General features: G+C 48.9%; 1 protein-coding gene across 1 annotated transcript in view; it reads left to right on the top strand.

The window, feature by feature from the left end:
- Window positions 1-6,328: 6,328 nt before the first annotated feature.
- The window catches only part of CLSTN2 (calsyntenin 2), a 675,719-nt gene continuing 657,074 nt past the window's right edge, over window positions 6,329-24,973 (top strand). Inside the window, exon 1 of the mRNA XM_028489282.2 lies at window positions 6,329-6,607. Within this exon, the coding sequence (XP_028345083.1) occupies window positions 6,499-6,607 (109 nt within the window). The 5' untranslated portion in view covers window positions 6,329-6,498. The remainder of the gene's footprint in view (window positions 6,608-24,973) is intronic.

Raw genomic sequence — 24,973 nt, 5'->3', positions numbered from 1 at the left:
ATTTTCTCATTCTCTTTCTTTTTCACTTCTTCTTCTGGGACCCCTGTAATTTGAATGTTGGTGCACTTAATGTTGTACCAGAGGTCTCTAAGACTGTCCTCAATTCTTTTCATTCTTTTTTCTTTATTCTTCTGTGCAGTAGTTATTTCCACTCTTTTATCTTCCAGGTCCCTTATCCATTCTTCTGCCTCAGTTATTCTGCTATTGATTCCTTCTAGAGAATTTTAAATTTCATTTATTGTGTTGTTCATCCTTGTTTGTTTGCTCTTTAGTTCATCTAGGTCCTTGTTAAACGTTTCTTGTATTTTCTCCATTCTATTTCCAAGGTTTTGGATCTTGTTTACTATCATTACTCTAAATTCTTTTTCAGATAGACTGCCTATTTCCTCTTCATTTGTTTTGTCTGGTGGGTTTTTTTTGTTTGTTTTTTTTTGTTTGTTTTTTTGCGGTACGCGGGCCTCTCACTGTTGTGGCCTCTCCCGTTGCAGAGCACAAACTGTGGACGTGCACAGGCTCAGAGGCCATGGCTCACAGGCCTAGCCGCTCCGCGGCATGTGGGATCTTCCTGGACCGGGGCACGAACCTGTGTCCCCTGCATAGGCAGGCGGTCTCTCAACCACTGCGCCACCAGGGAAGCCCACGTCTGGTGGGTTTTTACATTGTTCCTTCATCTGCTTTGTGTTTCTCTGTCTTCTCATTTTGCTTAACTTACTGTGTTTGTGGTCTCCTTTTTGTAGGGTCAGGTTCGTAGTTCCCATTGCTTTTGGTGTCTTCCCCCAGTGGGTAAGTTTGGTTCAGTGGGTTGTGTAGGCTTCCTGGTGGAGGGGACTAGTGCCTGTGTTCTGATGGATAAGGCTGGATCTTGTCTTTCTGGTGGGTGGGATCACATCTGGTGCTGTGTTTTGGGGTGTCTGTGACCTTATTATGATTTTAGTCAGCCTCTCTGCTAATGAGTGGCATTGTGTTCCTGTCTTGCTAGTTGGTTGGCATAGGGTGTTCAGCACTGTAGCTTGCTGGTCGTTGAGTTGAGCTGGGTCTTAGCCTCGAGCTGGAGATCTCTGGAAGAGCTTTTGCCGTTTGATATTACATGGACCTGGGAGGTCTCTTGCGGACAAATGTCCTGAACTTGGCTCTTCCACCTCAGAGTCAGAGGCCTGACACCAGGCCGGAGCACTAAGACCCTGTCAGCCACACGGCTCAGTAGAAAAGGAAGAAAATAAGAAAGAAAGAAAGAAAAAAAAATAAAATAATTAAAATAAAAAATAATTATTAAAAATTAAATAATTAAAAAGTAATAAAAAAAGAAAGAAAGAAAGAAAGAAGAGAGCAACTAAACCAGAAAACAAATCCACCAATGATAACAAGCACTAAAATCTATACTAAAAAGAAAAAGAAAGGACAGACAGAACCCCAGGACAAATGGTAAAACCAAAGTTATACAGACAAAATCACACAGAGAAGCATACACATACACACTCAGAAAAAGAAAAAAAGGAAACAATTACATATGTCGTTGCTCCCAAAGTCCACCACCCTCAATTTTGGGATGATTCGTTGTCTATTCAGGCATTCCACAGATGCAGGGTACATCAAGTTGATTGTGGAGATTTAATCTGCTGCTTCTGAGGCTGCTGGGAGAGATTTCCCTTTCTCTTCTTTGTTCGCACAGCTTCTGGGTTTCAGCTTTGGATTTGGCCCTGCCTGTGTGTGTAGGTCACCTGAGGGCGTCTGTTCCCCGCCCAGACAGGACGGGGTTAAAGCAGCAGCAGATTAGGGGGCTCTGGCTCAGGCTGGGGGGAGGGAGGGGTTCGGATGAGGGGCGAGCCTGCAGTGGCAGAGGCCAGCGTGACGTTGCACCAGCCTGAGGCGCGCCATGCGTTCTCCCGGGGAAGTTGTCCCTGGATCACGGGACCCTGGCAGCGGAGGGCTGCACAGGCTCCCGGGAGGGGAGATGTGGCTAGTGACCTGTGCTTGCACACAGGCTTCTTGGTGGCGGCAGCAGCAGCTTTAGTGTCTCATGCCTGTCTCTGGGGTCTGTGCTGATAGCCAAGGCACGTGCCCGTCTCTGGAGCTCATTTAGGCGGTGCTCTGAATCCCCTCTCCTCGTGCACCCCCAAACAATGGTCTCTTGCCTCTTAGGCAGGTCCAGACTTTTTCCCGGACTCCCTCCCGGCTAGCTGTGGCACACTAGCCCCCTTCAGACTGTGTTCACGCCGCCAGTCCTCTCCCTGGGATCCGACCTCCGAAGCCCGAGCCTCAGCTCCTAGCCCCGACCCTTCCCGGCGGGGTTGAGCAGACGAGCCTCTCAGGCTGGTGAGTGCTGGTCGGCACCCATCCTCTGTGCGGGAATCTCTCCACTTTGCCCTCCGCACCCCTGTGGCTGCGCTCCCCTCTGTGGTCCAAAGCTTCCCTGCTGCCAGCCTCCGTCTCCGCCAGTGAAGGGGCTTCCTAGTGTGTGGAAACCTTTCCTCCTTCACAGCTCCCTCCCGTGGGTGCAGGTCCCGTCCCTATTTTTTTGTCTCTGTTTTTTCTTTTGCCCTACCCAGGTACATGGGGAGTTTCTTGCCTTTTGGGAAGTCTGAGGTCTTCTGCCAACGTTCAGTAGGTGTTCTGTAGGAGTTGTTCCACATGTACATGTATTTCTGATGTATTTGTGGGGAGGAAGGTGATTTCCATGTCTTACTCTTAACACCATCTTGAAGGTCTCTCTGATCTGAAACTACTTTTTAAAAAAATTTATTTTATTGAAGTATAGTTGATTTACAATGTTTTGTTAATTTCTGCTGTACAGCAAAGTGATTCAGTTATATATATATATTCTTTTTCATAATCTTTTCTATTATGGTTTATCACAGGATACTGAATATAGTTCCTTGTGCTATACAGTAGGACGTTGTAGTTTACCCATTCTATGTATAACAGTATGCATCTGCTAATCCCAAACTCCCAATCCTTCCTTCCCCCTTGGCAACCACAAGCCTGTTCTCTATGTCTATGAGTCTGTGAAACTACATTTTGTTGTTTACTTATTCTCCCTGTGCTATAGAGTAGGACCTTGTTGTTTATCCATTCTATATATATAATAGTTTGCATCTGCTAATCCCAAACTCCCAATCCTTCCTTCCCCCTTGGCAACCACAAGCCTGTTCTCTATGTCTATGAGTCTGTGAAACTACATTTTGTTGTTTACTTATTCTATATGCTTCTCTCAAAACCATTATGTGTGAGAAAAAGATGGAGTTTGGAATTAGGCAGACAGAATTCACAATCTGTACAAATAGGTGAATGTAGATAAGTTACTCAAACTTTCTTAGATAGTAACCTGGTTAGAATAAAATAGGGAAAATAACACCTGTTGTTGCAATGATTACATTAAGTATGGGTTGCAAAACCCCCCATTGCAAGCCTGGCACCAAGTGAACAGGGACACATTAATTGTTGTGTTGCTTTACCCATGTTTTGCATCTGCAATGGCCCAGCACAGGCAGAGGGTACAGCTGTGCTCCATACAGATGATGTGGACTTGAGGCTCTTGTGGCCCGAGAATTTCCAAGTCTATACTTACTCATCTTCATCCCCTCTGAGCCAGGTTGTTGGTGACTTTCTCTCAAAAGACACAAATCAGGGTTATGACTGGCATTTCAGAGACTTGGGAAGTAGAGATAAAAAGGAGACATTTTTACATTTATTGGATGGTGACTATGTGCCAGGCAACATATAGAGTGTTTCACATATATTTTCTCATTTACTTCTTGTAATGACCTTATGAAGTAGGCATAATGCTCCTTAATCAACCATCCCAAAACATAATGGCTTAATGCAACAACCATTTATTCTTTTTCATAAGTCAGCTGGGCAGCTCTGATGTGGGTCAGGATTGGCTGACCTCGGCTGGGCTTGCTCATGTGTCTGTGTTCGGCTCATGGGCCAGTTGGTGCTGACCAGTCTAGGATGGCCTTGGCTGGCTGGACAGCTCAGCTCTATTCCATGTGATCTCTCGCCCTCCTGCAGGTCACCCCTTGGTGTAGTGGTCCAAGAGAGGAAGAGGAAACATGCATGTTGCTGTCCTACTGGCCAAAGCAAGTCATGTGGCCAAGCTCTGAGTTGAGGTGGGAGAATACATCCAAAGGGAATGAATTCAGGGGGACGTGAACAAACGGGGGACATTAGTACACTTGATTTTTTCACAATAGGCATAGTTATTACCCCCATTTGTAGAGGAGGAGATGGAGGCTAGCAACGCTGTGCCTCTTGTTCACTGGCCTGCCCCCTGGTGTCTTTCTCTGCTGTGTTCTTTTCGGTGATCTACTACATGGGGTGGGGATACTTCCCAATCAGCTGTATTTCCCCTTCTTTCTCATTATTTGGTATGCATTTGAAATTTCATGTAAAATTTTTGGGACTAACCAACTGGTCTTAAAGAAACTCAATGGAATGACATCAAGGGACAGTGTGGGTAAGTTAGTAAGGTGAGTCTACTTATTAGAAAATGAAGGGGAGACAGATATGTAATTGGATGGAGCACAAACAGAAGAAAACGAGTCAAGTTTATATTTCTCCTCTATCTGCTGGTTTCCCTGATTTTGCCTGGGTCACCTTCCCTGCCTCCATGCCATCCTTTCTGGATCCTGACATCAAGTCTGAAAAAGGCAAGAGCCTGGTGTTGACCTGAGGCACTTATTAGCCCTGTGATCTTGGGCAAGGAAGTTCCTTTCCTAATTTCCCCGAGCCTCCCTTTGCTCATATGAGAAAGAATAATAGCACAGATGTGGGTTGTGTGGGTTAAAGGAGATCTGCAGGTGAAGCGCCCTGCCTAGGCTGAGCCTTCCTGCAGCCGCCATGAGTCATGGCTGCCCTGCAAGCACTTCTTGGTGCCTGGAAATGCAGAAGGGTCGACCTGCACAACTGCAGCGGCTCTGAGTGAGCTGCCAGGGTGGTGCAGAGCGGCTGAGCAGCACGAGGGCTGTTAATGGATCTTATGGCTTTGTTGCGTATCCCAGACTACAGTTATGAATTATAGGATGCCGTTTAAACACCATTGCAACATATACATTTTGTTAGTTGATTTGTATAGGCACATATCTGGCAACATAAAGAATGTGCAGGACCATAACACCTACAAAGCGCTGTAATTGCCTTTTATTGCCCTCTTTGGCTTCTCAGACAGGAACAAAGGCTTTGAGGAGAGGACGGACAACTCTCCTAGGTCTTTGGACTGTCTAATGTCTAACTTAGTGTCCAGCGGCAGGGGGACATAACCTGTCTAGGTGCTCAGTATATGGGTTGAATCAATGAATAAATAACTTTTGTTTCTCTCTAGATTTCTCTATTTCCTTAACTATTCCTTATGAACCCTGACCTGTGTGTGATATTGGCGCTGCATATATGAATGCAAATAAGGTCAAGGATTTCTTCTGAGCCATTAGTTAATGTTTAGGGAGTACCTCTATGAACCTTGTGTGGCCTGGGGGTGGTGCGGAGTTGTCAAGAGTGCAAGGCCGTTGCACTCTGGGTACTGACAATTACTCACGAGGTGTTACAAGGCATGACATCGGGTGGCCTGGTCTCAAGATACGTGGAGTGAAACAGAAAGGTGGTAACTTCTTGCCTGGGTACCATACTGCAGGGAAGTGTCTGTCCCACTGCAGCCTCGGCAGGCCCAGCGGCCCACGTTTGCCTTTTGTGATCTGGTCCATCAGCCTCCGAGAGCCGTGGCTGTTCCTGCCTCTCCAAGATGGTGCGGAGTCCGGCCATTGCCCTCCGGGTCCGCGGTGATGTCCCCGGCTTGGCAACTCAGAGCAGCACTCGCGCTTTCCAGCTCTAGTGTGTGCCTGGCGCCCTCCCCAGACCAGGCGGCACAGAACGTCCGGAGACCCGGCCAAGGGCAGGACCTGCAGCAACGCCCGCCCGCCCCTCCGCACGGATGTCAGCTCCAAGGGCGTGGCGGCGCACGGTGCCCTGAGCCCCTGCAGGCGACGCTCAGGCTCCCGGGGACCACTTCTGAGGGAGCCAGCCCTCCCCCGAGGCAGTTATTTGAGAGCCTGAGCGAGGGCGCGGGGCCGGAGGGCTCCCCGCGGCCGCCCACCGGGTCCGCTGGGAGCCGAGTCCTACCTGGAGCAGGAGCGCCCCGGAGCTCGAGGACGGCGGAGGAAAGTTGGGAGGCGAGGGCGCGGAGCCGCGAGCCTAGAAGCCGCGGCCGGTGTCCGCGTCTCATGAATATGCAGGAGCCACCTCCCTCCCTCCGTGACGTCACGGGCCGTCCCGGGGTGAGCGCCGGAGCTGCTCGGGGTCCGCGCCAGTGAGCGCGGCTGCTGCGGGCGAGCTAGCGGCGCGGCGGCTGGCACCGGGGGCCGAGCGCGGCGGCGCCCGAAGCGCACACAGCGGCAGGGCAAGGCGGCCCGAGGCCCGGCGGACACCGGGAGGCGAGAGCCGGCGAGGGCAGCAGGCGGCGGCGGCGGCGGCAGCGGCGGCAGCTCGTAGGCGGCGGCGGCGGCGAGGATGGTGACTGCGAGGCTGTGCTGGGTACCGCTCCTGCTGGTGCTGGGCGTCGGGAGCGGCAGCGGCGGCGGCGGGGGCGGCCGGCGGCGCCGCCTCCTCGCCTCTAAAGGTGGGTGCTGGGGAAGTTTCTTCGTCTCTGAGGAGGGAAGCAGGGCGGGCTTGAGGATGCAAGCGGCGGGGACCCCGCTGGATTTGCACACCCTCCCTTGCCGCAGCTTCCGCGGCCTCCGTGCGCCCGGGATGACCAAAGTGAGCGCCCTGCGCCCTGGACCAGAGAGATTCCACCTGCGGACGCCGGCCCCACCCCTGGGCAGGTTCTAGGGACCCAGGAGAAGGCCAGGTCTGGGGAGTCCGGACAACTTTGGGGGCTTTCTGCGCCGGAGTGGGGGTGTAGTGGCCGAGTGGCGGGCTCCGGCTCGGGAGCGGCGGGAGCAGGGCGCTGGCACGGCGCGGACAGTCAGTTGTCTGCTCCAGCCCAGAGGGAGGAATCGGTGGCGGCGCCTTCAAAGGAGGGAGCAGAGCTCGTCTCCCAGCTCGGGGATGGGGTGGAAACTTGTGGGCTCCGGGGAGGGCCTCCCTGGCTGGCTTCAGGATCCCCCAGGGCGGTTCTGGCTACCCTGGGAACGCGCGCCCTCCGGGTGGGCCGCGGAGTCCGGAAGAAGTGCGGGACGTGACCTTCCCCATAGCCTCTCCGACTGTGCTTGGGCACCGGAGCACAGAGGCGCAGAATCCGGTGACCTCCCTCCCCGCAACCCTATTGGCTTGGAGTTCTTGACCTCCCCGCTTCTCCCGCCCCAGAGGAAGCAAGATCCTGGTGAACGCCTGGCGCGGTCGGGAGACTGTAGGCTGACGAGCCGCGGAATTTGCTGCCTGGGAGCGCGGGGAGGAGCGCCGGGGTGGGGGCGTCTGGAGGGCGAACTGAAACGGAAGGTCACGTGCTTGCTGGACGGTGGTGTGAGAGGCAAGGGAGGAGCAGAGCGGGCTTGGGTGGCGATGGGCGCAGGAGAGGCGGTGGCAGTTCTGGGCTGGAGTGCCCGGCTTGGTGGTAACTTGTTGATTCTCTGCGTTTTGACTAGGATAGGAGGGCGTGCGCTTGGTTTAAAGGCTGTGGCCAGATTTGCCCGGCAACCAGTACGGGAAGGAACGTGGTCACTGACAATCCTCAGAGGACGGAGGAGTTTGCTCTTGTAGATAAAGAGGCTTCCTATTAACGGCAACCTGATTTGCAAACTGGCTTTGACCTGTAGCTTACCTGTGGCTCAGGAGGGAATGTATTCTACGTTTAACTACCCTTGGAGGGTGGGGAGAGCGCGAGGCAGACAGTTCGCCTCCTCAGGACCTCGGGAATGCCTCTCCCGCAACTTGAGAGTGAGACGGTTGAGAAGAATAGGAGAGTTTCTGTTTATGCTGTAATCTTTTAGTTTGGTGGCATCGTTTTTTGTAACATTATTTTATAAGCAGGCATCCTATTCCTTTTCATCAATTCCCATCCCCACCCCCATCCTTGAGAGGTAGTTTTTTTGGGGGGAAGAGAAAGGAAAACTGATTATGAAAATGTCTCAAACATGTGGTAAAGGAAAGGTAAAGGAATGGGTAAAGGAGTCGTTGATCATTCAGAGAGACGCTTGTTCTGGTGAAAGCAAGAATAAAAAACAATGAACGACCAAATCTTTTGCTCTCCTTCCCCAATGTAGACACTTTGTTAAATAGGCAGATTACATGTTTTTGATTTTTTTCGTCACTTTGTAGTGGAGCAAATGGCGTATGTTTAAGCCGATGTTTACATACAAGGGGGCTCACAGCAAGTGAAGGAAGGGAAAATAACCTGTTTGGGAAGAAGACCTGGTATGCTTACGCATCGCCTAGAGTTCCCAGGTCAAAATGGAAAACTTGGTAGAGGTAAAAGAGAAAGATTGAAAAGAAAAGAAAAAAAAATCCAGGCTCTCAGTGATTCACGCGTATGTGAATAATTATGTGCATTTTAACCAACACCTTGCTTCTTCTCCACTTAGAACATATTCATTTCATGTTGAAAATAAGCCATTTGTCTTTCCGGAGTAAAAAGTTGATTGGTCCTGCGGAGCTAGAGTTGCTGTCTGAATCCCCCGCGTTCTTCCCTCTTTCTCTTTCCAACCACTGGGGGGCTGCAAAGGGCGCTGTTAGCTACATTTTTCTTTTATTTTCATTTCTTTTTTAAAGACAAATGTGTAATATTTGATCAAAACAGAGACATTTGCTGTGACACTTTAGCTGGGATTTACAGGGCTGACTCTCCTTATTACAGTGCACGTGCATTTTATGTCTCCAAATTTCATATAATTTCTGAAGAACATTTGAGATACTGAAGGTATGCTTCATATATGATGTGTCCCACCACTGACTTTGCCTTTTCTAAGGTTCATGTCATTATTATCCCCATCACTAAAAAGGAGAAAAGTCAGAAAGGCCTATGAAGAAGATTGAACAAAAAAATAGCTTTCTTTTTCCATACAATTCTGAATTCATTCACAGAGGAAAAATAGGAGTGGGGCGTCAAGCTGCCTGGCAGACCTGAATGCACCCTCTGGACAACTGTCTGGAAGTATGTCCTCCCGGCTTGGGCTCGTGTACGATGTCGTGTTTGTGGCACACAGCTTGTTCTGCCTTTGTGTTTCTTGCTTCTTGCTGTAGGGAATCGAGCAACTAATCCCTGAGATCTGTTTGGGGTTTTTGCAGAATCGCTGCACTTTGAGTACAAACATATTCCTGACGTCAGAAATAATACAGTGGCCAGGCAGCTATTATAACCCCTTCCTTTTCTCTCCTGTATCTTGATTATTCAAAAAAGACAAACACTTCCTGGATGCCTTGAAAAGACCAGATCCTATGCACATGTTTCATGAGCAAAGTTTGGGAAGGCATTGTGGACGCAAGGAGCCTCTGGAGCAGAGAAAGGCATGTCTTATCCAGGGGAAAAAAGACAATACAAAAAAACCTCTTAAGATTTGTGCCAAATTTGGTGATGCATCGGTGGTCTCAGGTCTCAGGGATCTGGTACACAAACGCTTTTCAGTCCTCAGTATCCAGGTATTGGTTTGTTCAGGACAATGCTTGAGTAGAGACCATCAGCAATAACTGATGTAGTGCCCGCCTGTGTGCCCAGAGCCTGGCTCAGTGCTCTGGAGGATTCTTAGCAAATATAAGAAGATCACCCCCACACCATTCCCATCTCACTACTACCTTGCTTTGAGAGCTTGGATCTGGCTGGAGACAAGATTTTTATGTGAAAACTTTAAGAGAATGACAGCAGGCCGAGTTTGTGCCAAGTATAGTACCATGCGATGGGGACATAGACAAGGGAGACAGAGATAGGAAGAGGGCTTGCAAGCACAGCATTTGGTACTAGGGAGGGGAGGAGACAGAGCAGAATTGTAGCAGTAGTTGTATAATTGTAGTAACTGCAGTTTGTGGAACTTCTTAGTGTGTTACAGGCACTGCGCCAATCCGTTTAACTGGGCTGTCTCTCATTTTTTACAAATGCAGGGCTGGTTTTGGTAGCCCATTTCACAGAGGAAGAAACTAAGTCTGAAAGAGGGCAAGTGACTTGCCAGGACCACCAGGGGAGGATGTGACCAGGGTGAGAATGCGAAGGCTCACCATAGCCAGTGCCCCTTGACTGTTCATCGCATATTCTACCCTTTGGATTTAAAGGCAGATCTAGTGACCAAAGGGAAGCTGACTGTATCTCTGAGATCCCCAAGAGCCCCTGTGGCCCCGCATACACAGGAGGAGAGTCCAGGGCTGCTGTTTCAAGGGGCCTGTTGGGAGATAAATGGAGTGGGCCTTGTTCTCATCCATGGAAACCTGTGTTCTAGCTTCAAGCAGCAGCCTCATCCTCCCTCTTACAGATTCAAAAACCATCCTTGTGTATTCCAAAGTGCACATGCAGAACCTCCTGCGGGGGCGAAGGTGGTATGGAATTTTTATGGTGAATTGTCCTATATCATCTCTTGGAAAGTAGCATGTGTCTCCTGGGGGTGTGGCAGTTATTTCCCCAACAACTGAAGCACAAATGACAAAATGTCCTCAGCCCTGCATCAGAGGGTGTGCTCTGACCTGCACTCATCCCAAAGCACCTGTGGTTCCTGGACCAGGATGTGCTCATTCCTGCCCTGGACCCTTTGGACCATGTCTTCAGGCTAGACGGTCACCTTCCTCAGCCTAATGCCTTCTGAGACTCAAGACACAGCCAGGCCTGGGCCTGGTTTCCCCTAGGAGCCTTCCCTGACTGGTCCCCCTGGCTGGTCCCCCAGGATGTGGCTCTCCCTCGGGTGTACCTGTGCTCCTTGTCTGGCTCCAGCACTGCCCTGTGAGCCCTGAGGGATGGAATCTTGTCCTGATTCTCCCTCCCTATCCTGATCTCCAAGTCCACCCCACTGCCTGGCCTCCGGATGTGAGCCGAGCAGTCAGTAGTGAATGGCTTGGTGAATCCACCTGTTTGCAGTTGCAGTGCTATTGTTTAACGACACAGAGATTTTGGATGTTTTCTCCTGTCCTGTGGGAAGGAAAATTTGGGCTTCATAGTGAGAGAACCCTGGGTTCCAATCCTGACCCTACTGCTTCCCAGTAAGATAATCTTGGACAAATCAGTGAATCCCTTTGAACCTCAGTTTCCTTATCTATAAAATGAGGATACAAAGATCTACCTTGCCAAGTGGTTGTCAGGAAAGTGTTTAGAAATCACTTAGCACAGTTCATGGCATGTAAACAGCATTAAATACACAGTGACTGTAATTACTGTAATTACTGATCATTTAAACACTGGGTTCTAGCATCTGAGATTTGGTGACATTCTCCCTTTCTGACTGACCTCTTGGCAGTTCAGTAGCTTCGTTCATATCTTCCCTCCATTCAAACTCTGTTCTCTCTGCCTCTGTCTCTCTCCACATGTGCATATGTGTGGACATAGTCATATATAAATACATGCACACATAGACATTTGGCTTGAATTGTGAAAACACCTGCCTCTTTCACTAGTCTATGAATGCCTTTGAGGCTGGGACCCATGTCTTGTCTTATTCATCTCAAAAGCCCTGGCACTTAATGAAGGGCCAGCTCTGAGGAAGGACTCAGCAATGTGTGTTATCTAAATAAATAAACATCTCTATGTGCCACTGCCGAAGGTGTGGGATTCTGGTCTCTGGAGCAAGAGGCTTATTGGTGTGATTTGGGTTGTAAAGAGAAGTCCACTGACCAGCAAACACTTTCCTTCCAGCCTTGCTGTCCCAGAAAGCAGAGAAGCACTCTTTTTTGTTTGTTTGTTTAAGACACTGGCAACCTCTGTGATGATGCATGTTTATATGGAAGGGGATAATTGACACTGTGATAGCCAAATGACAGCTTGAGATGGATTATTATTTTATTATTTATTATCTAGCCCACCACTAATTGGACCCTGTGGAAATTGGAATGGTGGGTTTGCAGATGAACCATGAGAGGACTGAGCTGGGGGAAGCATGCTGAGCTGAAGACACTGGCCCTGAACAGGACAGAAGTTCGCCATCTTAATCAGCTGGGGCTTCTGTAACAAAAATAACATAGATCAGGTGGCTTAGAAACAACAGAAATTGATTTCTACAGTTCTGAAGGAAGGAAGTCCAAGAATGATTATGTCTGGTGAGAGTTCTCTTCTGGGTTGCAGACTGCTGACTTCGTACTGTGTCCTTCTGTGAGGAATGCAGAGAGAGGAAGCAGGCTCTCTCACGACTCTTACAAGGACATTAATCCCATTCATGAGGGCCCCACCCTCATGATCTCTTCTAATCCTAATATGCTGGGATTTGGGTTGTAAGGAGAAGGTCTCCAAAAGGCCCTGTCTCCTAATACTATCACACTGAGGGTAGAGTTTCAACATGTGAATTTTAGGAGGACACAAGCATTCATCCATTACCAATCATGCTGTCAGCTTTGGGGAAGCAATAGGCAGAAGACAGGAGGCGGCAGTGGTTGGAGGAGGATGCTTGGGGTGAGACTGAGGCCAACCCAAACGTGCATTGGGCCCCATTTTTAGCTGTTTCAGCCAAGAGCTATGTCTCAGTCTCCTGTTATTCTCTATGAGCGGATTGAAAAGCTAAAACAAATATCAGATATCAGAGAGCTCTGTCTAGGGTAAACATCACACATGACACAAACTATTGGAGAACTTGGTAGCTTCTGGGGAAAAGGGTAGATGACTGTGCATGCAACACCTGGAAAAAGTTTTGTAGGAAAGGAAGAAATTGGCGAGGATAGGAGAAGCCAGCAAAGATTAATGGAGAAAATGAAAGAGGTCTTGATGGGTGAGTAGGCATTTTGTCAGCAAATAGGAGGTGGGCAGGACAGGTAGGTGCAAGGTAAGAATGCCCATGTTGGTACGCAGGAGCCCAGGAGCCAGGACAAATATATTTCTGCATACAGATTTATAAGGCTAATAAAAGAGTGAATGTTTATTGAATGCATACTGTGTGCCAGGCACTATTTTAAGCACTTCATATATGTCAGTCGGTTTGATCTTAACCCCAGTTGGTTTGATCTACCAATGATGCAGTTAGAATTACAATCCCATCTTTACAGAGGAGGAAACTGAGGCCCAGAGAAGGGAAGTAACTTGCCCAAGGTCCCACAGCTTAGAGACAGTAGAACTGAGCTTTGAACCCAGAGCAGCGTGGCAGACATGGATTTCCCATATCACACAGGCTTACCTAGCAGAGTGATGTGTTCTCAGCCCGAGGAAGGGTCTGAGTGAGGCCAGAGAGGCTCTGCTGCCCTGGAACATTCCGAGGCAGTTCAAGAACATTTGGGTCTTCAAAATTGCTGAAAAAATCATTTTCTCTGGAAGGCTCACTCTCTGATTGACTTCCCCGTCAGGAGCGAACATCATCTTTCTCTTCTCGCCCGGGCAGCTGGAAGCCTTCCTCCCCTCCCGTCATGCTTGGCCTCAAGTAGAGAAGGCAGCTGTCTGCATTGCATGGTCCATTGGAGGGGTCTCCTGCATCAAGAAGACCTCCCAGCAGTTGTTCATTTGGGTTAAACACGGCCCTCTTCTGACTCCTTTTTTTTTTAAGCAGGCAGGGTTAAGAAAAGCTACCGCAGACACTTTCAAGTATATTAGATGTACTTGAAGCCTGGACTCTGGCGAGAATGAGGAGGGGATGCTGAAAGGCAAGTGTGGCAAGAGGGGAGAGAGATGGCATAGATGAAATAGAAGGTAACGTGACTGCTCATAAGGCTGCCTTTTCTTCTGCTGTTGTGGCAGGATTTTATATATGTCAATTGTCTTTTTCACAAATACCCATTTTACAGATTGGTAAGTGAACACCACAGGGCATGTAGCCGCAGAGCCAGGAATCAGACCAAGGGGTCAGACTAATTGCAGTTGGTTGCCACCCAGCACAAGAAGCCAGGTGATATCTTGGATGATGTCACCCGAAGGCCACTTCTCCCACTTCTTAGTGGTTTTCTAATCCTCGGGCACTTGTTTCCAGTACCTTCTCAGGACTTTGCTTGTCCCCAGCTCAGTGTCCTCTGCTTACATCAGTCCTCCGGAGATGGCCCTGACCAACTCTTCTCCTAGCTCACCTTAAGCCCTGCTCAGAGGCTTGCTCCATGTCTGTCCCCTCTAGGATGCCCTGGGGTACCACCAGCCCCATGTGTGTGCCAACCCAGCCTCTCCTCTTCCCTCCAGGAAGCTGCTGCTTACTCTGTGGCCTCTGTTTGGATGGAAGGTACAACATCTGCACACTCACCCAAACCAGAGCCCTGGAGTCCTCCAGCATCCTCATCTCTCCTCTTCCATCACACCCCATCCTTCATCAAGTCCAGTTGATTCTACCCACAAAGACCTAGAACCTTCCCACTCCCCTCCATGCCTATTGCTACTGCCTTATTTAGCATCTCTTGGGAATGAAAGCACCCCCTCCTCCTCCATCCATCACCCTGTTGCCGGGATGGGTCATATCAACCCCAGTCCCACCAGGCCTATAAGAAATGCTATCCCAATCATCATGAATTCCATCCTTCACCATCCATGCTGCAGTCTGTTAAGGTCCCAGGGTTCTGAGAATAACGTAACACTCTTGGAATTGCCTCAAGTTTCCGCCCCTCACAGGTTACCCTTGTGCTGCTTATTGTCTGAACAGCCTGGCCTCCTTTTTTTTTTTTTTTCCTTTTTCCTCCTGTGGTATGCGGGCCTCCCTCTGCTGCGGCCTCTCCCGTTGCGGAGCACAGGCTCCGGACACGCAGGCCCAGCGGCCATGGCTCACGGGCCCAGCCGCTCCGCGGCACGTGGGATCCTCCCAGACCGGGGCGCGAACCCGTTTCCCCTGCATCGGCAGGCGGACGCGCAACCACTGCGCCACCAGGGAAGCCCCAGCCTGGCCTCTTGATGTCCCCGGCTGACTCTCTACTTCCATGGGCAGCAGAATCTTTGCTGCCACTGGGGTTCCAGCACCTGAAGTCCAATTCTCCTATTACATTTCATTGCCAATGCCCCGGGGGGTGCTTGGGGATAGGAGAAGGAACAGGTCACCAGCTCCCATCCTAGAGGAAACCAGCCCTTCTCCCACCTTCTACCTCTCCTATCCCTACCCTCATCCCTTCAAGGAGCTCAGGCATTCATAGAGCAAAGGCCTGGACCGAGTGTCTACAGAGATCTTCTGCCTACGCTCTTGCAGCCCAAGCCTTCTCTGAAGCTAGGACACACAGAGAGCCTCACCCCCGATGACAAACCACAGTCCTCTCAAGATAGATCCAAACTCTCCAGCCTCACATAAAAGTCCGTTGATGGTTTCTCCCCTGACTTCTCATCTGGCCTCCTCTTCTCTCAGTGAACTTTCCAGCAGTTTCCAGATAGTAAATACTATCTTCTATCAAGAGCTTACTGTGTGCTGGGCTCTGTTCTGAGTGCTTTATAGGTATTAATACTCATTCAGTCCTCCAGCCACTCAATCAGATGTGTGCTCTTATTATCCCCATTTTACAGGTGAGGAAACTGAGGCCAGGAAGGGTAAGCCACTTACCTAGTTCACCCAACTACTACTACTACTACAGCAGAGCTGGGATTTGAATGGACAAAGTCTAGTGTCAGAGGCTACCCCCTTATCCGTTGGGTCAGTGACTCTCAAGCCTGGATGCACAATGGAACCCCTTGAGAGTTTCAAAATAACAGAGATGCCTGGAACACCCCTGCAGAGATGCTGGTGTCATTGATCTAGGCTAGGACTTGGGATTTAGTTTAAAGCTCTCAGATGTTTGTGATGCCCAGCCAAGGTTGAGAAGTGCCCCTGCCAACCCCTATTGCTGACAGTTCCCCAGGGAATGCTTCCTTTCTTGGCATGGGTTGCAGGGCTGCTCCTGGGTGGGGGCCTTGACCCTCTTTATTCCACCACCTCCGGTTTCCCCCATCACAGTGCCTATCGCCTCCCTGCCTCCCCAGGCAGACTGTGACCCCCTCGAGGGGGAAGCATCCTGGTTACCTCTGTGTGACTGGCGCCCAGCACAGTCTGAGGTCCAGAGTGAATGCTGAGCGTTGAGGGAGTGACGATATGCCGGGGTGATGCCACCTACACTGGCTGCAAGTCCCTCAGGACTCTGTCCATGCACACTTCCTGCGGTCAGGGCTACTGCCTGCCTTTGGTCACTGGTAGGAACTAGTAATCAGGCCTCCTCTCCCCTTTAGTTAACGGATTCTCCTTCCAAACCCATGACAGCATCCACTTTGTAAAGGTCGAAAACACTCAGTTCCGCAGATGAGTTGAGAGAACCCTAACCACACCAAGATGTGTAAGGGAGTCAAGCCCAGCAGATGCCGCTGGAATTCTCACTGAGAAAGGCTGTAAATGCCACTTGTAGCTTCTAAAAATGCTTAATTGGCTGAAATTTGACTTAAGTTTTGCCGATTGAAAAAACAAACAAACACACAGCACATCATTTTTGTGATTTCTGCCACTTTGCATTTCGGTGATGTCCGTCGTATTATATAGTTAAACAAATCTGCAGTCTTCAAAGAAGCCTGACGAGGAAATCGCCTGTGGAGAAGGCAGCGACTCCAAGTCACGTGACTTGGATGCACTGATCCGTGTGAGATCACTCAGCCCTCTGGGATCTGCTTTTCCCTGTGCAGAAAGGACAGGATGGCACCTCCCTCCTCTATTCAAGAAAGTTCTGAGTGTCCACGTGCAAGTGGCTCTGAATACCCTTTGGAAGGATAAAGTGCTTAAGAAAATAAGGTGATCAGATTTAAGAAATTGTTTTTGAGACTTCAGGACTCTAACCCTCCAAACAAAACCCTACATCTTTCCATCTTTATACTGTCTTACCAATTTAATGAATGATATTTGCAGGAGAAGTCTGAATTTAGCAGTAAGGCCCTTCCTAATTCTCTAATGTACATTCTGCATATGGTACACGGCGGGTGTTCACCATGGTTATGCAAAGGGTGCAGCAGTTGCAGGCCCATAAATTTTCAGGGAAGAACCAGTCAAAACTGTTAATATGATGTCAAGTTGATGTGTCATTTTCCAATTTTCATGGATAACTGCATTGCAGCAAATTAATTAAAACAGATAAATGTTAATCTAATGCATGTCTCCTTGTAATTAATGAAATATAACCATTACCGGGTATTTGATTTATTATTTTAGTTTATAAAATGCCGAATTCTTCTTTAAAGTTAGATACAATAAGAGGAGAAGCTGACCCATATATAGCACTAGGAAAAATAATCACATTTCAATAAATTAATCACTCTCTAAAAGGATATAGTTCATTAACACCATGAACTGAAAGTGTTAGATGTAAATTAGATTAACCTTTTTAGCGACACTTGCATTTACATTGCATATTCTCTTCAGACTCCAAGCACTTTACATATATTAATTCGATGAACCCTCCCCAGACCCTCGTTAAGTAAGTACATATATCAAAGTTGGAAGGGAGGAGAAATGAAACCCTTCAGAAATACTGAAATCCTGGTCTTAAGATTTATGATTTCCTCTTCAGCAGTACAGTTTATGCTGGACTTCTGGAGCTTGAGGACATGGGTGGTATTCAGGCTCTCTCGTGCTGTCAGGAAACAATTAGCCCGTCACTCAGCACCTGAAGCCAGAGATGCTTGTACTTGGTGCTCAGGTCAAGTGCTCAAAGGAAACCCTCTGCCTTCTTTCACGAAATACACCCCAGCAACAGTGGGTCTGGCTGTGGACAGGGCAGCCCCAAGTGGGTGTGGGTGATGGGAACTTAGTACCCCACTGGGGCATCCAAGGGTCATCTTCCCTTGGGCCAGCTGCTTCTCTTCTTTTACATCCCTACCCTTGATCATCTGGGTGCTGAGGATGGGCTGTGGTGAACAAGACCTTGGGAGGCTATTGGGAGAAGAAAGAAGGAGGGACAGGGAGATGGGAATGGGCTTAACCTCTTCAGCTGGGGGTCTCTACTCAGGCCCGCCTGAGTTGGGGGCTAAGACCGCTGTCTCTTTACCTGCTGGGATAGAGCGTGAGGGCCTGAGAGAGGAGGAGTCCCTCTCCAATTAGCTGAAACCTGCTCCTCAAAGAAACTTTCCTGAGTGAGGACCTGGGTCTTCTGTAGCAGCTTGTCACCAGGACCACTCCTCTCCTATGGGGGCTCTGCCTACTTGCAGGACTTACTGTCTTTGCCTGCTGGAGATTGCACAGAGGGGAGAGGAAGCAGGGCTTGCATTATAAAAGCCTATGAAGAATCAGGGGAGGAGACTGTAAGCATTTCCTTAGCTTGATTGACTGTGTGTTTGGGTGTGTTTGGTGGTTTGAGGTTCTGAATATTTATTTTTCCAACTCTTTCTGTTCCTTCAAGTTCTCAAACCCACAAGTGCATTCCTAGGGGCAGATTTTCACTTTATTCCACAAACCCATTGAAATGCTGTGTGTTTCAGATAACGGTCTGCCCTGGAGCTAGTGCATCACTAATGGTTAGACATAAAATAGAATGGAGTGTCGGGGATTCTTCTCCCTGCTTCTGGAGTTGGAAAATCATGTACTCTGGTCCTCATGCAAGGACAGTTTAACCCCACCCAGTCCTAGAATCTCAGCTCATCCTGCTCTGCCGGCACTTCTTGGCACTCTTGTCTGCTGCAAAATGCTCCAAGTTCTCTCCTCCAGACCTCGTACAGAAGGGATTAAGAATCTGGATTTAGAGTCAAGAACTAAGACAGGCCATCACTCAGGAAACTCACAGAAATGCTAGGGAATGAGAGAAAATATTGAATTTGCAGTTTATGGTATTTTAAGAGTTTCCTTCCTTCCTTCCTTTCTTCCTTCCTCCCTCCCTTTTCATTTTTTATTTTCTTGTGTGTTTTTGTTTGTTTGTAGGAGGGTGCGTGGTCCTTTGGAGCAGGGAAGGAGGCTAAGATAGTTGATAATCAGAGTTAAAAAGAATTTCACCTTCAAGACCTAGATTTCACTTTCTTTTTGTTGGTTATTTTTTTTTTTTCCCAAAAGCAAACCAAGTACTTTGGCTTTATGGCACCATCTTGAGAAATATCAAGATGGTTGTATCTTGCGTATTAATTTTAAAATTATATTTAAGTCTTTTTAGTGATTTATTCTTCTTTTAACTAGAGGTCACAAATAAAGCACTTTTTTTTTTTTACTGCGCTTGTATCTTTTTCCTCTTGAAAACCCCCCTGCCTCCCCTCCACCCCAATCTTCCGTCCTTAAATTGCAGCCCTCTTACGTGGAAGAACTCAAGTGAGAGACCAGCAAAGAATCTTTGCTTGAAGATGGAGTTTTCCTGGAGTTTTGCTTTCAGACGTGTCCCACCTCTGTCCCAGAGCCCACGAGGGAGGAGGGGAGGGCTGATGGAATTGTTGGGTCACCTTCAGCACCCTTCTCATCCGCTGCTTCCCCCTCCTGCGATTTCTCTTCCTGCTCCCCAAGTCCCGCCAGGATCTCTCTCTGCAAGACCTTGGCGGCACCAAGGTCTGCTTTTGGAGGTAGTGTTTGGCTGCTTCCTGGAAACCACTTCTTAAATTACTACCAATAATCATGAGAATCATCCTCCTCCTAATCTTACAATTTGTTTTCTCCATCCAATGGGAAATGTGAATAGAAGCATCTTTAGAAAACTTTGCTACTTCTGTGGATCAGAACCACCTAATGTTTAACTAAAGACAGAGGGCTCGCTATGCAGCCACAGCTTCAAAACAAGTCACGTGGTTCATACTTCCAACCAAATGGGCTCTGGTAGAGGAAATTTGGAGCTGCCACTGCCCCTGTCTCAAGCCTACTAGATGTGGTGACCTAATGCTCTCCTTACATCATCTTATCAGAGAGGAAACGCTCTGACTTTCCTGTAAGCTAAGGCAATGGGACATGATGCAGGATCTCACTTGGTGATGTGCGCATTTAGAAAGAGAGGGCACTGCTCAACCCCTAGGGTTACGCATTAGCACGCTGGTGGCGTTTGGGGCAGCGTGGCAGGCTCTCTGGAGGGTGTGGGGGATGTGTGAGGCAGATGGGTCTCTGTCATGGTGCTCAAACCGTATTAGGGTGATTTAGCTCCTGTGCTGAAATTGTGGAAGCCCTCCCGGGATGAGTCTGTGTGACACCTTCCGTCATCTAAAAGCTGGCAGTGGCGGCTACAGGTCTTAAAAAGCTGGGCTCCTGCCCATGCTGACTGCCAGCTCTGGTGGGTCTTGATGTCTTTTCACTCGTGGGTCCTGGCATGGAGATAGCCTGGTACTTGGTGTGGGTGGCTTCCCTGGCCGTGGGTAAAGATGTGCACTTGGACATCCTCTCTCCCTGGAACCAAGGCAGCCTTGATTTCCAGGGACCTTGAGCCCTGCCAATCCCCAGCCAGCCCTCCTGAGGACCTAAGAAGGCACCCCAAGAGACAAGGGTGGGGGTTGCCCATCCATTGTGATGCAAGAGCCTCAGGTGTGCAGACTGGGGGTGTGCTCAGACCCAACCACAGAAGCACTGCCTGGATACGGGCATCCAGCCCAGTGTCTCCCCTTCATTAGCCACAAGGACTCAACCTGGTTCTCTAGCTTGATTGCATCTTCTTAAAGGCAGAGCAGGGTTTCTTCTGAGCAGCGGCCAGCACACTTGGATCAGCAGTCTGTAGAGCACCGATCCTTCTCTGTCTGGTGTTCTCGGTGTGTCCTTCAGTGTCCTGAGCTGTTCTTGTCTCTGGTCCTTGCTTCTTGTGGCAGGCACTATCTCTATCCCTGACTCTTGTCTTTCTACTACAGCCAGCTCAGGATAGGGATGGGGGGTGGGGGCGAGAGGGCGGGAGGGATAAGGAGGCAGGGGCCTCACTGCTCAGAGAGCACTTGGTAACTTGGATTCTCCTTGCCTGACTGCACTTCTCTATCCCTGCAGCTCATGGACTGATTCCTCTTTAATCCACTTCTACGCAGCCCTTGGTGATTCTTCCAAACACACACACCCAGTCCATCACCCCCTGCTCAGAATCCCTCCATGTCACTTCATCACCTTCAGGATAAAGTCCACTTTCCTTGGCTTATCCCCAAAGGCCCTTAGTGGGTACCCACCTGTTCCTGGGCTAGAAGGTGAGCTCGTGTGAGCAGAGCCCAGCACCTGCACCGTGCCTGAGGAGTGAATGAGCGAACCTTCTCTCCATAGGCTGTCCTCACGCTTCAGCCTGACCCGCAGAAAGAGCCCAGTTCCCTGCCTCATGGGTCTTCTTGTGTCTCTGCACCGATGCACACCCCGCCCTTGCCCCATCTGCTTTTGCCTTGTCTGGCAGCCTGGTGCCTCTTCTGGGATCCATCCCTGGGTACCCCCTGGGAGTATTCTTACCCCCTACCTCGATTACACAGCTCCCATACGGACCTCCACGGTGGCACTTACCAGCTTGCCTACCTGCCCACCTGCCTGTTCCTCACTCAACTGTCTTATCCCTGAGGTCAGTGTCTGTGACGTCCTCATCCTGTGACCCCAGGCATGTATGGTCTAGCACAGGGTAGGTGGGTGGGTGATGTCCGGAGTTCCCTAGAACTCAGCTCGTTGCCTTGCGGGGATGGAGGGCTGGGGTGGAGTTCCTCTTGATTCATCTTTCTCCTTCATGCCCCTGGGTCCCCAGTGCCCATCTTTCCAGTGCAAGCCCACCCGAGTAGGGCTGGTGGAGAAGGAGGATTTGGTTAGGAAGGTAAGCATCGCGGGCTGGGTGCTGGCTCTCACTGGCATGAGCTGGTGCATTTAAGGATGGGGAGATAGAGCCAGGCTGGGGGCAGGTGACATGTTGGAGGTGAGACACGTTGGGGAGTGGGAAGCTAGATGGCTCAGGGCCTTGGACCTCTGAGGCTGATGATTCTGGGGGCCATTTCCAGAGTGTATATGCTTCTGGGATAATTAATGTAAAGTAACTTTGCCATCGATGAAAAACCTTAGTCATGAGCTCCCTCTTTAATCTGTAACACTGCATACCACCTATCTGGGAGAACATCTTCTGTCACTGAGCCGATGAGAATTAAGTTGTAACCATCGGCTGCTGCGGGTCTTATGCTCTGCCCAGTGCACTCTCCATGTCTCTCAGTGGTTACTCCATGCTCCTGTCAGCATCCTCTTAAGCCTCAGACTGTAGAAGTCCTACATGTATAAAGCATGCCTCCTTTTCCAAACAGGCCATTAAAAGCGAGTTGCAGTTGGTGACATCAGATGCATGTGTATGGAGAGGCCAGGATGAGGTTTTTAGTTGGAAAAGCTTTGCCATCAGTTAGAGTGAGATGGCCCCACCTGATGAGGCCCGTGGAGTGCTACCCCCATAGCTAGAAAAAAAAAAAAAAAGAGCAAGTGGGGATCCTTCAAAGTCCAAACATTTACTTCCAGATCTAAGGATATGCTGGTTCAGTTCTAAGCATTCAAGCTTTGACACTGTGCACAGGGAAACACCACCATCCCCATCCAACCCAAATTCAGGACTTTTGAGGCTGGTGTTGGTAGGGGAAGCTCCTGGGGGGTGCTCCCTGGGGATGTGGCTGTGCAGGGCTGTATGGGGCAGGTGGCTAATAGTCCTGACCCTGACCCTGAAGCCCCCCTTCTCCTTGGGGCAGGAGTTTTTGTGTAGATTATGCTGCTGGGGCAGGGGCCTGGACAGGACTGAGCTGCCATCTTCCCGTAACTCTGGCTCAAGTGGGAACAGCTTCTCCCTCTAGATATTAAGACGAGAGCTTGGACCCAACTGGGTTTGACTAAAGGCTCAGGGTGCATAGCAGGGAAATAAGCAGAAAGGATTATGAAGGCAGACCACTGGTTTGCATTGCTTCAGAACCAGTGGCCCCTTTTTACAACAAATATTTTGTAGTCCTCCCATTATTATCCTGAAATGAAATGTACTGATATTACTGCTTGCTTGCATACATAATTTAACAAATCAGTGTAATGACTTAACTGAAATATAAAGAAACTAAAAGGAAAATAATATATCATAAAATACTGTGTAATGCTTTTGCCCACCTCTACTAGAGGAGTAGTGAATTAGATGTTTGCTGTGAATGCCACAGCTACAAATGCAGATGGATCCAGGTGCGTGGTATTGGCAAGTCAAATATCATGGTTGATATTGGGGTGATGTGATGTTTAGAAATGGTGACATACTTCTGGTGAAATTCTGAATGAGACAAAGTACCCTCTGGCTTTAATTCACAGGATGGTTGTATTCCTGAGAAACTTGGGGTTTATTAAAGCTACACGAAGAATATTTAGCTGACTCATTCCAGTGCCATTAGTACAAGGAAGAGAACCGTGGAGTTCTAGATGGTGTGCTGGGGGATGTCCAGGCCGAGAGGTGCCTGGAGGATATACCCCAACACACACACACACACACAGACACACAGACACACACACACACACACACACTGACTCCTAAGTTCCTGCTTCTAAGATGTACCAAAGCTGGATCCCATATGTACTTGCAGGTGAAATTGCCTTAAAGGGTAGACAACTTCTGGAGCTGTAGTCTTTCTGGGGAACTTTTGGGGCAAAGGGGAAAATGCCACTAGCTGGTGGACACCTGAAAGAGGTTGTCCCGTTTCACCAGAAGACCTTCTGAAGAATAAAGCCTTCCCAGGGGGCATGTTGGAAGACCGCACTGAGCCCATCAACCATGTGCTGGAGCATCCTTTAAGGGTATAGACCAGCGGAAGGGAGGACCGCTTCTTTGCCTAAGATGGAGCCAGGCTGGGAGTAGGTGACATGTTGGGGGTGAGACAGGTTAGGGCCTGGGAATCTAGATGGCTCAGGACCTTGGACCTCTGAGGCTGATGATTCTGGGGGCCATTTCTAGCGTGTATATCCTTCCGGGGTAATTAATGTAAAGTAACTTTCCCATCAATGAAAAAGCTTAGTCATGGGCTCCCTCTTTCATCTGTAGCACTGAATACCACATATTTGGGAGAACAGACTTTGCTTTAAGTCTAGAGACATGTCTTCCTCTTTCCCTTCTCCTGCTTCTCTTCCCCACAAGCAGAAGAGTATAGGGCAGAGGGGAGGAGGAGAGAGCAGACCACGCTCGGCCCCTCCATCAGGAGACTTTGGAATACCTTGCCTTTTTGGGGGGAGCAGAAACTTTGTGGATCAGATAGGAGACTGGAGTTTAAAAATGAGTTGGGTTGAGTCTTAGTAATTGAATGAAAAGCTGTAGAATGGGGCTGGAGTCTCTTTAAGGCAGTTGCCATCCAATGGGAGGGAAGAGCTTGACAGCACTGTAGGGGGCAAAAATAACAGCTTTTCATGTTTATATCCAGATGGATTAAATGCTCACAAACTGGCTAGAGTATTTATTGTGGTCCATACTGATATTTCAGAGATAAAACATTGTTTTCTTGGATGGAAAATTCTTCCTTAGTGTTCTCATTGATAATTTAGAGGGATGGGGGTTTTTGTTTGGTTATTAATCCCTCGGTGTCTGTTTATTTTTCCCCTCTTCCTTCACATAAGCTTAAAGGTGCTCCTAAGAGAGAGGCTGAATTGCCAAAGAGAGTTTCAGTAACTCTGAGATGAATGTGCATTTTAATATTTTGATTTAATGGGAAATGGTATATATCCCCTTAATAAGGAGTTCAGTGACATTTGGTAGTTCTGTAATATTTGACTTGGAGTTGAGTTTATAAAAATTTCAGCCCAACGGTAACTTCAGGGCACTAAGGGATATGTGTATTTCTGAAATGAGAAGACCTGGTTGACATTCTGATTCGAAAATCAACATCATCTCTTATGCGTCACCATATTTTCAATTATAATGGACGATGGGCCGTGCATTTAAAAGTGTTTTCCCTGCAAGCTCCCTCCCAGACCCAGCTGGGAAGGGAGAGTTCTCACACCCACTCTTTCAACTTAACTTACTAACACGCTTCCTTCTCCAAGACTGCTTTGTTTTTCTTCTCCCCACATTGGTTCCTCAGGGATTCTTTAGAAAGTGGAATCGTTTTTAACTTCGTGGGGGAATTTACATCCTGAGTCAC

The sequence above is a fragment of the Physeter macrocephalus genome, chromosome 1, assembly GCF_002837175.3.
Source record: "Physeter macrocephalus isolate SW-GA chromosome 1, ASM283717v5, whole genome shotgun sequence".
Lineage (NCBI taxonomy): Eukaryota > Metazoa > Chordata > Mammalia > Artiodactyla > Physeteridae > Physeter > Physeter macrocephalus.
This window is presented reverse-complemented; position numbering and strand designations above follow the sequence as displayed.